Source organism: Dryobates pubescens, chromosome 11, assembly GCF_014839835.1.
Source record: "Dryobates pubescens isolate bDryPub1 chromosome 11, bDryPub1.pri, whole genome shotgun sequence".
Classification (NCBI taxonomy): domain Eukaryota; kingdom Metazoa; phylum Chordata; class Aves; order Piciformes; family Picidae; genus Dryobates; species Dryobates pubescens.
In genome coordinates this window covers 26,457,380-26,470,547 of record NC_071622.1, presented here as the reverse complement: position 1 = coordinate 26,470,547, position 13,168 = coordinate 26,457,380, and the positions used below count along the sequence as shown (strand labels likewise).

Sequence of the window (13,168 nt, the reverse complement as noted above, 5' to 3'; positions counted from 1 at the left end):
CTAGTAGAATATGCATGTTTGATTTGATAATGTCAAATCAAGTCCCAGGTGTCATTCAGAGATGAATACAAATGCTGGGCTTAAATGAATTAATAAAGCTATTACTAGTTTCTATTACATGTTTTATGTAGTCATCTTCTCAAGATTTATATGTATTTGTGTAACTACTCAGAGAACACACATCTAATTTGGTGTTGATTTTTAGTAACACATTTTAGTAAATATGGCAGCCTAGGGAGTGGATGCTGACACTGGCAAGGTGCAGGTGGAAGGACAAAATGGATGGTGTCACACAGGTTAGTGATCAGTTGGACTTGATGATCTTGGAGGTCTCTTCCAACCTGGTTGATTCTATGATTCTGTGATCATGTTGCCTTTTCAAGACAGGCCTAATTAGGCAGCAAAATTGATCATGAGGTTGGTTGTTTTCTTTGAATTTGTGGCAGTTTCAGGGTATGCCTTTAAAAGTTAGCTGCAAATTTTCAAGCAGAAGAGTGAAGAAGTATCAACAATTCAGAATTGGGTGTAAAAAAGAAAACAAAAGATTATTCTAAACTAGTTTCATTGGGCAGATGTGTGAGATGTACCCCTAGCATCACACATCCCACTTCCTTTCTTCCTTCTCTGGCTGCTGCTTCTGCTCTACTCAGCTGGGAGAATTTTATCACCACTGACCTTGAGATAAGAACACTAACGACTAATGATGCTTTGAGCTAACAGTACTCCTAACTTCTTTTCTCTTTTCATTCTAATTAAACTGAGAAGGCAGGGGGAGGTTAGGGAAGAGCAGAGCAGTTCCTCTGCTCCTTTTTAGGCTCCCAGAAAGGGGTTCAGGGGGGATTCCGTGCTGTTTTCTCTTTGTAAATACCTGTATAATATTGTAAATACTGTATATTTGTACATATTGCAGTCCATTGTAGAGTGCAGTTATTGCTTGTAAATATAGCTTCCATTTGCTTCCGACTGAGTGAGCCGAGCTTTTGTTGATGTGCTGGTAAATTCCAAACCATTACAGAATCGCACCAGAGCAGGTTTAAAGACTGTTCAAACAGCTCTTCTTTGGAAAAAAAACAAGGATGTTGATACAGTCAAGAAATAATACTGCCTAGTTTGACAGGGACTAGGAAAGACTTCTTCAGAGATGGTCTAGTATGGTTTAGCTATGCAGTTTGTTTCATGGTCCATATTATAACACTAAATGTGCATAAATGAGAGGGATCATGTGTTCATGCAATTTTTTTAGAGATCCAGAGCAGATAGTAAGGGCCAGACCACAGGAACAGTCCTATGGGGAACTTTGAGCAGAAAGGGCAGAGCACAAAAAGACTCCTTAGATCATCTCTCTTCACTTAGCACAATCCCATCAGACATTTCATTTCCAATCATGGATAGATTCTGTAGTGGAAGCTGTGATCAGTTTATGTCACAAGTTGTATGAAAAGCTGAAGTGACATTGTGCAATTAAATTAGTCGTAATACTTGAGCTCAGCCTTTTCTTTCTTTATTTATTTTAAATTCAGCAGATCCTTACTCAAATACGTTCTCATTCAAGATAGTGCTTTAAAAATGGGAGGGGAGGCAATGCTATTGCTCAGATAATACTGAGCTCTTTTTTTTTTTTTTTAGGTTTTGAAAGGCTCATAATTGCTACAAACTACTAGAAAATTGCTGTCTTTCACATTTTCACATTCTTATTTTATTTCTTTTGTTTGTTTCTGTGGTTTTTGTTTGTTTGTTTGTTTGTTGTGGTTGGTTTTTTGTTTGTTTGTTTTGTTTTGTTTTGTTTTTTCCTCAGATAAGCCCTGTGGACATCCTGGAGATATTGAGTTTGGTTCCTTTGAACTTGTCACTGGAAGTGCATTTGTATTTGGTGCCAGAGTTGAATACAGATGTGATGATGGGTAATAATTATTTCATTCAATAGATGGGAGTTAATGTGAGGTGTGAATGTTAAAAGGAGTGTCAGTTATAGATTTGTTGTCTGTAATGCATCTGTAACTTACTAGTTTAATACTTGGTTATTGTTTGGTTTAAAATTTTGCAGTTGCAGTAGTACTGAACATTACTCTTTATGTCTGGTGAGACATAGCTCACAACTGAACTCACGCACCTGAAACTGTCATCCACAGTACCTGAAATACATAAGCTGCACCTAACTTGAAATCATGGCTGCCCAACCAGGAAAGAAAAACAGTAATCTGTCTGTAAAACTTCCTCATGACTCCATCATCAAGTCAGCCCAGCTGGAAATGCAGCTTTGTATGCTGGAATCAGCGCTCTCATTAAGCAGTCATGGTGTAGTTATGTTAATGAAGTCATTAGTCCATTCAGCTGTCTCCTATTCAGAATCACAAATCACCAGTCTTGCTTAAATATTTTTTGTGCATTATAAAGTAAAATGTATTGAAAAAAATATTTGAAGAAAGACATTTGTGGTAGAGTCACAAACATGTCTTCTCCCTTCTCTATTAATTCTCTCCTACAAAACCCATAGCAAGGCAAATACATAGTATTGTGCTTAGTTAAGTGTGCCTATCACAGGATTCTTTCCTCTTGAAATGCAAATCAACCATAAGCATGGTTCAGTGGTTTAGCCAGGCTTTTGCAGTCTTTGTATGGCTGAAATGTAGTCTGAATTCCAAAAAAAACACCCCAAAAAAACAAACACAAAAACCCACCCCACTACAACTCCAAAATCAATATTCTCTTTAATCCCTTAAATTCAGACAGTTTGTCACTGTGATTTCAGACTATCTGTACTTCCTGTGGATGCATTTCAGACGAAGAAGAAGCCATGTTGCCCACAAACCTAATACTAACTCATCAAAGCATGATGTATACATATGGTTTGGATTAAGCTCTGTTATGATGCTTTCACGTGGTTTTCAGTCATACTAGATCTTAGGCAACAGAACTTTTACTCTGCTTGCTATTGATAGTGTAAATTACCCCTAGGTTACATGTTAGGTAGCCAAAGCTTGCTATCTCTGTAATGAAGAAATCATTTTACAGATTACTTGCTACTTTCTGATTTATTTCTTTTTTCCATATGCAATTAAAAGAAATAAAATAGGGAAGATGCAGCTAAAAAAAGCTACTTGGTTTGGTGATATTTTGGTTAATGTGTGCTAGAACATATGAAACCCGCTTGCTTTGCTTCAAAACCAGCAGCACTGCTGTTTCAGTCATGAAACGAGACTGCATTTTATCATTGTTTACCTTTTATTTGCTAAGGTACTGGATGCTCAGCCAAAGAAATTACCGTGAGTGTCAGGCTGACGGATGGAGCAATGACCTCCCTCACTGTGAAGGTAAATGGAGCTTGACATTCAATTCTTTATCAAACTGTCATCTTATCTGTTGGATACTATCTAAAACTAGTATGTGAGCTCTCTGCTCACACGTTTAAATTCATGTTATGCAGCAGTGAAGCTCTTACAATGACTGCTCGCCCATTATACTCCAGTAAGCACTCAAGCACTTCTTTAAAAGCATTCACCTTCAGACGGTCTTAAAGTTCTGCCTTACCTAAGGGCCCTGATAGAGCAGATGTCTCCAAAACATGGTTGCAAAAGACAGATGGGATGAGGTGTTTCGAGTGTGTGTGAAAGCATGTGTATTTTTAGCTACTTTTCTCCTCCAATTCTGTGAATATCCTAACCATTAAGGTTTTGGGTTAAGTTCTTCTGCCTTCTAGCATACTGTGGAAGAACTTCAGTAAGTAAGAATGAGAAAGCAGACCTCAAGACATAATAAATTGATGGTTCAGATGATATGTGCCTGATTTTGGAAGCCTTTTCACCAGTTTCAAACCTGTAGGATTATGAAAATAGGTTTCCTTTCTTAAAGACAATTTTTAGCTGGTACTATTTTGACATACATGTTCAGCAGTGGAATTTCTCTTTGTGTTAAGCATGTAATGTCAGGAAAGGGTCTCCTAAGTAAAGAATCACAAACAAAAGTAGGCATCTTATTACTCTAGAGTTTGTTGGTAGTGTTTTTGCATTTGCTTGTTCTCAGATTCTTCACATTTCATTTACTGGATTTTGAGTGCCCTCAGTTTTAGGCATACAAGTCTCTGTCCGTACAGTACGGAGCAATGGTTTCCAACATTTTTTTGGTCACATGTCACTAAGATACTGCTCTCATAAATTTTTTTCTTGCATGACTGAGAAGTTTCTGTTAGGACAAAATATGATGGGAAATGAAAGAAAGTGTTCGTTTAAGGTCATACTTGTGAGGACTCTATGACATAGAAATGTGAGCTCATAGAAAAGGTAGATGGGTTATAAGATGTTATCAGAAAGAAGTGGGAGCTTTGGTAGGGAAAGCACCAGCCACTTTTGGACATGCTCAGTGATACTTATGTGAACATATAAGAATGAGCTTTGCTAGTAATTTCTCCCATAGTAAGAAATATCTGATGCCATGTGTTAATTCTTCTTTTTTCCTGCACTTACAAAGTCAGGAGATAGAAGTCTGAATTCATGGGTTACATTGTGTTTGCTCTAGTAATATAATTGTTCTGATATCCTTAAGGAGGATTTTTAATTAGTAACTGAACTGTTGCAGTCAGTCTGTGACACAGCATTTTTCCAGATATTTGTCTATAGCAAATTCAGTTTGGCATAGCTCCTTTAATAGCCCTATGTGTCAGCCAAGGATCATCTAACCATCCATAGAATTCATAGAATCAAAGAATGATGTAGATTGGGAGAGACCTTAGGAGGTCATATATTTCAGTGGGTGTTTTCTCCTTAACAGTCAAGGGCAGAGAGGAGAATGTTGAGAGCTGGCCTGCAAACCTCCTTCTATGTCAATCTGTCTTCCTGTTTGGGGTTTTCTATTACTTCTGCTGCAAGTCTTATCTGAACATACAGCAAGAGTGTTTTTAAACTCTGTAAGGAAATTACAGTGAGTTTTCTGTATTTTAACTTTTTTAATGCATCAGTCTATTTTACAAAATAAACCTCACAATGTTTTGGTTTCTTCCTCCTTTCGTTTTGTTTTGTTTTCCAGTTGCAAAGTGTTTACCTGTTGAAGCACCAGAAAATGGAAGAGTAATTACAGCTGGTGCCTTTGAGCGAGACAGAGAATATTCCTTTGGCCAAGTTGTAAATTTTGAATGTAATGCAGAATACAAGCTGGTTGGAGATAAACAACTAATTTGCTCTTCTAATGGACAATGGAGTAGTGATGTGCCTCAATGCCAAGGTATTCTCACAGACTTCTGAGGACTGATTACCGTATGGAAAATTACAAAAGTTTTCTTTGTTCTATTATAGTTTGCCTGTAAATAATTTCCATTGCTTGTACAAAGAATTAGGATAAGAAAGAGAACTCAGAGAATGTTGGATACTAATATAGTCATAATGGACCATCTGTTTGTTCCAGATTTTCATTACAAGCTGTATGTTTTGCCAGGCAGCAGTCAATTTCTTTGAAACTAGTTTTGGTATGTCTGCATAAGATTCAGTCACTTCAGTGTTGATCTAACTGAAGTAGTCACACACAGTTTTCAATCTATGTGAACCAAGTAGAAGAAACAGGTATAATTTTACTTCATTCATATTCTTAGGGTATACTGAATACAAAGAAGTCATGATGGATTTTTTTCTTTCTTCAGATAAATGTGTTTTGACGAGTCAGAAGTTTGTTTCATGTTTAGCTTTTACAGAACCACAGAATCCCAAAATAGGTTGAAAGGGACTTCTGAAGGTCCCTCAAAGCAGTCAGCTGGAGCAAATTGCTCAAGACCATGTCCAGCCAGCCTTTGAACATCTGCAGGGATGCAGACTCCACAGCCTCTTTGGATAACTCATTCCACACTTTGAGCACTCTTGAGCGGAAAAAGGGATTTTTTTTCTTATTTTAAAGTAGTATTTCTTGTATTTCTATTAGTGCCAATTGCTTCTCATCACTGAGTGCCAATGACAAGGGTCTGGCTCTATCACATTTACTTCTGCCTGTCCCACCATAGTCAGAAAGTTATTCATGTAAGCAAGATCCTCCCTTGCAGGCTGCCTTTTCTCTAGGCTGTTGTAAGCTTCTTTTTATCTAATGTTTTTTTCCAATTTCTAAATTTATCTTCATGTGTCTTCACTGGACCTGCTCCAGTATGTCCATATCTTTCTTGTATTGGGCAGCTCAGACCTGGACACCATACTCTAAATGTCATTTTGCCAATGATAAATGGAGGGAAAGGATTACCTTTTCTGACCTACTGGCAACACTCTTCCTGGTGAAGCCCAGAATGCTGTTTTCTTTGCTTGCTGCAAAGGCACATTACTGGCCCCTGTTTAACCTTACTTGTCCATCAGGACTACCAAGTTTTGTTCTGCAAAACTACTTTTCAGACAGTTGGCCCCACACTGCCCGACCAGCAGTTTGCACTGCTGTTATTCCTCCCATTTTGCAAGTAGGAATTGTGTAGGATTGGATTGTAGGATGAATCCCAGGAAGTTTATGGTAATAGTCACTGTTAAATATTCAGTCCATTAAGTCTCATAGATTATTTATATGTCATCTGATTGGAAAGTCAGGATGGTAGTTCCTCTGATCTGTGTTTCATCCTTTCATGTAGCAAAGAGCTCTTTGATGTCCTGCTCTGTGGCCTAGGAAATGGAGCCTTGAATATTTTCTGGTTTTATGAATGCAGTTTTTGTAAACTGCAAGATCTCAGTGATTTTATTTGGTATGGCAAGGAGCTGGGGATGCTGAGCTTCTTTTAGATGGTTGAGCATTCTAGTGTCAGTTTCACAGATAGTTTTATTCCTGTTTTCCTGTTGAAGCCATGATTGTCTATTGGCTATGAAAGAGCTTTAGGTTTGCTGGAAATCACAAGCAAATGAAACTATCTGAACAATGGAAAATCTTACAAGTTCAGCTAGCCTTGATGCTTATTTTAGAATGCCCCTTTTCTACTGATCTGAGACCCATTAAAATCCAAAGCAAAGTCCTAAAATCCAGCTCATGAGCCAATTCACTGGCGATGCTGTGCTACACCACACTTTCTACCTGCCACCCACAATCAGGTCATTAAAGAGTTCTCAACTAAGTTTCAAACAGTTTCCAAATACAAGTCTTTTGTGATGTCACATGGGGGGAAAAAAAGAAAGAGACAAACCCTGAATTTTATTCCAACAGGCATTTATTCTTAGCAAATATAAATAACCAAATATATATGGATTTTGTCTTTCTCAATTTCAGAGATTTTCTGTAATGTGCCAAAAATTATGCATGGATATGTACGTTCTCAAAGGCAAACTTACAAGAAATCTGAAAAGCTGCAGTTTGCCTGTGATGAAGGATACACATATGGTGAAAGAGCAGATGTACGATGCACTGAAGCAGGATGGAACCCAACCCCATATTGCGCTGGTTAGCCTTGCCTAAAGTTATTTTGCACATCTGGTGTGTTTGGAATTGATTTCAAAGATTAGGAAACGACATAAGTTAGTTTGTCTGTAACAAAAGAAAGCCTTCCACATCTGACTGATCTCCCATGAAGATCTGGAAGGATTAAATATTAAAGGGAGCAAATAACTGAATGAGAGTTTTCCATGGAGAGCAGTAGCAAAACCAGTTAATCAATCTTTTGTTACTTGAGTGTAGTTAAATAGGTCCATGAAGCAACAGTTGCTCTGCACAAATAAGATTGATGCTAAAATATTTAATGGAACATGAGTGGTTGTTGTTATTTTATTGTTTTTTTATATGATTCTGAATTAGTAGGGAGAATATATGGAAAAGATTTCTTGAGTTAGAAAAAAAGTCCTAGTTTGGACTAGGAAGGATGGAACTGAATCTCTTTACTACAAAGACAGTATTTAACCTAAGGAATGGAAAAATCAGACACAAGTAGGGGGAAAAAAGTATTCATACCAGAGAAACTACAGAAGGAATCTGAAATTTTTACTGTGGGGGGAAATTAACATTTTAAACCAGCTTTTTAGAGAAGGGATGTGAGGTTTAAGTCCTATTGTCTTCATATCATGTCTCAATACCTTTTAAAGTGTGTTTACCATGAACATAATAGGCACAAGCCAGTGGCTGTGCTCTATGTTGGGTAAAGTAAGATTTTGTTTGACACCATATGAATTGCAGTAGTATGAATAAAATTGCTTGATAACCTACTTATGAATCACAAGCTGTTCTCTGAGGGAGAGATACAAGTTAATGCATCTTCAGGTTCTTCCCTGTGTCACCATATCCAAGCCTCTGCTACTTGTAATCATAGGACTAGTCATTCAGTAAAATACAACTCAGCATTTTACTTTATATGAAAATCTGACACAATGGAAGTTTGCTTGACCTACTGAACTAACCTCTGCATTTTGTCTGAGTGTACTGAGAAGTCTTACTGCAATTTGATGAGACTGAGCAGCTGGTTACTAGTCATTATAACCATGTTTTACATTTCCAGACTAGTTCTGATCAACCTGTTCCAACCAATTTTAACAAATGATCCTTATTTTGCTGATGGAACTTCAGTAAGAAACTGTTAGTGTACTGTGCAATCTTTCAGAAATGACTGGAAATTGCAAAAGAATTCTTCAAAGTATCTTTCAGATTAATTAAGTTTGTAAACCTTCTCTCCAGAGTGCTTCAGAAATAGTAAGATAGTGTTGTAGGAAGAACAAGCTGAAGCTGATATGGCCATTTCCAGAGGAGTTCAAGAAAATGTGAAATAGTCCAATTTTAGAAGGATAAGTAGTCCATTGGTGGCCATGAGTGTATAAGCCTAAAATTACAATGGAACTGCGGAAGACAGCTGAAGACAACAATACTTTCTACACAACTGTTGTACCAAGAGTCATATACAGCATGGAATTCACCGACCCTAAGTACCATGGACATGAGTTGCTGTGTAAACACAGATCAAACTACCGTGGTATGCATGAATCCTCCACTGTCCACAATTCTTAGTCTAGAATGAAGACAGCAATTTGTTTAATGTTATCAGAACTGTACTTGCACAACCACATTATCCATGGCATTCAAATTTCCCAGCAGCAACTGGCTGAGAATCTCTGCAAATTAATATATTTATGATGCTGAAAGTCCCTCTTGCTTTCTAACTCCCAAATGCCTTTTGAGCAGTTAAAATGATAAATCCATCATTTCTGAGGCTAGTCCTGGTTGACATCAGCCCTCTGGGTCATGGATTTTAGTTTAGTTTCCCTCAGCTACAAAACCTTAAGACTATATTTAATTCTCCAGATCCCACAAACAGAAATATGCATGTTTTGTCCCAGTTGAAATACTTGGGTATAAAGTTGGGGGCAATGACTGGTGCCTTGAATTATTTTCAAGAAATTGCCAAACATCTGAAACTTGAAAACAATTTTGGCAACAGGGCAACACTGTAGGGTGTTATGTACCACCCACCTTCCTGGGACCTCTTCCAGAAAGACTCAGTGGTGATATTAATTAATATGCATTGCCTGTGGTTTAACAACAAGCTGCTTTTGAGAACTGCCAAACAAAACATTTTTCCAGACACTGATATGCTGGGTTCTAATACTTGAGCCATCTTCAAACAGTGGTTCTCTATCCTACCTGATTTGTCACTGAACCTAGATGATTCAATAGTACATGCATACAGCTGCTTTTCACAGCTGGGCCACCCTGTAGTTACCTTATAGACATCCCCTCCCAACCCTCAGTGTGTTGGTGATATTTTTCTGAAATGGAAGTAGAATACCAAAAAAACCCCAACCCACAAAAACAAACCCAGCCAGAAAAAGAAACCCCAAAAGAGAGGCTTCAGTTTATAAATAACACATTTGCCTGGCTTTTCTAAACATGAAGATACCAGGATGTTTTCAGAACAGCATTCTCATCCTTCTTCAGTTTTGAACTAATTCCAGTGGTAGTGCAAGACTCTAATCTCAATCACATAGTCTTTAAATGATCATTCCTAGTTAAGTATAGTTATACCTCCATTTAGGACCTGCCAGTGAACCTGCCTGTCTACGGGACAGTGTCCATAAAACGGCCCAGGAGAGGAGTGAGTGAGTCCAGCATAGGTCATTTTGAGCTCCAGCTGTGGAGTGACCTACTGGAAAAGATTATTCAGATTCACTTTGGTCACCTCTAGTTCTTGCTCTAACCAGTCTCTTTGCAATTAAGTTTTAATCTTCTAATTAGCATGATACCAGCTGTTACTGTCCTTTTACAGAACTGTATGTTTCTAAAAGCAGAAGAGAAATGTAACCTTTTCTTTGCCTTAAGAAACATATTTTTAACAATTTTATGCAGTTATGGTCAATATGCTCTGAAAATAAGAATTTGCACAACAGTTATAAACATCCAGTTTTTCTCTTTTTATTTAGAAATTATATGTTCTCCTCCAAAAGTTTCCAAGGGAACCTTTAGTCCTCAAGAAGACAACTACAAAGCAGGTGCTGTAATCACTATACAGTGTGAGCCTGGCTATAGATTTAAAGCCTTGACTGGCGAAACCACATCTGAATGCACCAAGAATGGCTGGGTGCCTGAACCGAGTTGTGTCCGTAAGTAGTTCTCGGGAATAAAGATGCAAGATGTAAAGTTGATGGAAATATCCCACTGAAAAAGAGTTCAGGGGATAAATTTAAGAAACTTCCAGGGCTTGACCATGCTTTTCAGTAGGTAAGTAGCATACCAGTCAAGATACGAGGACACTGTGTGTTAAAGTATCCACACTAAACCTGAACATAGGTAATGGCTGAAAAGTATCTTTCATCATAATCATCAAGTTTTAGATTTGTACTTCTAGCTGTATGTTGGTATTAGGTGCAATTAGAGTTTTATTTTACCTATTATAATCTGTCAAATAGCAAAACATGTTATTTATACTTGTTGGTGAGTTCATTCTTGGCTTAAACTGCCCATAGCTCCAATGATAGTTTTGCTCAGTAGGCATGATATTAACAAACAAATAAATCAACTAGCAATTCATTTCATAATCTAGCACTCTTTTATCTTTGGTCACTGAAAATAAAAGAAAAACTTAGAAAATAGGATCTGAAAGAAACCATGATGAAATCAGTCTATGCAAATTAACCTTTGGATAAGTTGATTTGAGCTACTGGTGAAAAGTGTGCTGGTAGTATCTGGATGAATCTTTTCTCTATAGTATGTGTGGGTTCTAAAATTGAGGTATCATCCTCAGACCGCTTCACTCACTTCACTGAATGGCCTGTCCAGTGGGTGATATCCTCTGCCCCAGCATGTAGGCTGTGGGTGACAGCACTTCAGGAGGAACCTACCTGCCATGGCCAAGTAGGTCACCCTTGAATGAAATCTTCTGGGAACCTCCTATTCCTGGCTTGTTCCTGAAAAGGATCAGTTCTTTTGAGGAACTGAGGGCAAATTGTCAGTCTCAGAAAACACTCAAATGGTGAAGCTGAAGCTGAATTAATTGTATCCTCTGGTTTTTCTTTTCTTTTCCATGCATGCATTGATATTGCTGCTGTTAAATTCTATTTCAAGAGAAAACATGTGACTACCCAGCTATAGAAAATGGCAAGTTAAGCAGGTCGCTGGAGCACTACAAGTACTATTACTTCCCAATGATGGCTGGGCAGCACATTGATTACTACTGCTTTACTGGTTATTCAACTCCAACTGGAGAGTCCTGGGTTCGATCAGCCTGTACTGGAGGGGACTGGTCTCCAGAGCCAAAATGCCTCAGTAAGTACATTTCCATCATATGCTCGATTTTTTTTATAATTATCAAAGGTCTGTGCAGCAGAAATTGTGCCAGTAGAGCACAAGATGGAACAACGAACAATTTGTTAAAGTAGAACTGCTTTAGCTGACAAAAATGGCTGTGCTCAGACTGCCATCTTGTCTGCAGAGCTCAAACTTTCAGCTGCAAAGTGACGCTGGAGTACAGCTGAAATTATGCTTTTGGATTTTGAAGATTCTTTACTTCTGAAACTAGTCATGAAATTGAGTAACACATAGGAAATGGTTCCTTTATCCAGCTTCCATTTCACCTGCATGCACCTGCTTTCATCTACACATAGCTACACAGAGAGCAGAAATTCTCTGTCTGTATCTAACTATATTCTTCCTTCCATGACTTGAGCACTTTCTCTAGAGGTTCCTGTCTAAGATCCATTGCCCAGTCCCTTTGGACAATATTTGGAGCTGAGAAGGTGGCACACTTTTGCAATCAGCTGAAAGTAAGCATGGCATCAGCAAGAGATCCAGATACCCTGACTTAATCATGGAACTATAGAAAATAGATTTAAGGCTATGAGCTGAGGCCTCCTCTCCTAACACAAATCTTCAGTTACAGTAAAGATGCTGCCTACTAGGGGCTTGGAAGTGGATTCCAAAAGGTTGATGACCTTTCCCTGTTGCCCTCAGTGCAGGAAATTATTGAGTCCTGCCAAGAGGAAAGGACCAGTTACTGATGCACCAGAGCGATAGCATTCCTTCATTCATCTTCCTTGTGTCTTGGAAGTGCAGGATGTTATGCAGCCAGCGTGCCTAACTGTTGTGAAAATCTGTAGATCTGGTTTGAGAGACTGATACATTTGCACCAAGGTGAAAACAATTTCCTGGAGGCAAATGCTGAAAATCACCCGGGGCAGACATCAATCTTTTAGAGACCAAACCAGAGCTGGTGTACATGATGCTAGATGCACCAAAGTTAGCCAGACTTGCTTAGGAGCACTAGGTAAGTGCTATTGTTCACTAGACCACTTAGTAGGAGTCCTTAATCTCAGGGAAGTGAAACAAAAGATGCTTTCATTCAGGTTTGAACGCAAATGTCTTTTGGGAATAGGGGGCTATGGAAAGATGCTTGGAGGCTTGTTTTTAATTGACTGTCTTCCAAAGAGTTGTTTACCTCGGTTCTTGCTGTACAGATTGCTGTGGTTAAATGTATTTCCCTTCCTTCTTCAGAACAATGTTACGTCAGAGAACTGGAAAATGGTTATTTCTTACCTAGGCAGAATGGTCCTTACAAGGAAGGTGAAAGAATTAAATATAACTGCAACACTGACTATTACACTGAACATGAAAATGGGGAAGTCACATGCACAAAGGATGACTGGTCACCTCCACCAAAATGCATCCGTAAAAGTGAGTGTGCTTGTGTTTTGTTGAGGTTTGTACCTAAACCCAATGTATTCAGAATCATCATTTCACCTACATTAACCCACCACCA

General features: G+C 38.3%; 1 protein-coding gene across 1 annotated transcript in view; it reads left to right on the top strand.

Moving 5' to 3' along the window:
• CFH (complement factor H) overlaps positions 1 to 13,168 on the top strand; it is a 35,024-nt gene that overhangs the window by 4,457 nt on the left and 17,399 nt on the right. The window contains exons 3-9 of the mRNA XM_054165725.1: positions 1,796 to 1,901; positions 3,235 to 3,311; positions 5,020 to 5,214; positions 7,210 to 7,380; positions 10,338 to 10,517; positions 11,479 to 11,679; positions 12,904 to 13,083. Coding sequence (XP_054021700.1) covers positions 1,796 to 1,901; positions 3,235 to 3,311; positions 5,020 to 5,214; positions 7,210 to 7,380; positions 10,338 to 10,517; positions 11,479 to 11,679; positions 12,904 to 13,083 — 1,110 coding nt within the window. The remainder of the gene's footprint in view (positions 1 to 1,795; positions 1,902 to 3,234; positions 3,312 to 5,019; positions 5,215 to 7,209; positions 7,381 to 10,337; positions 10,518 to 11,478; positions 11,680 to 12,903; positions 13,084 to 13,168) is intronic.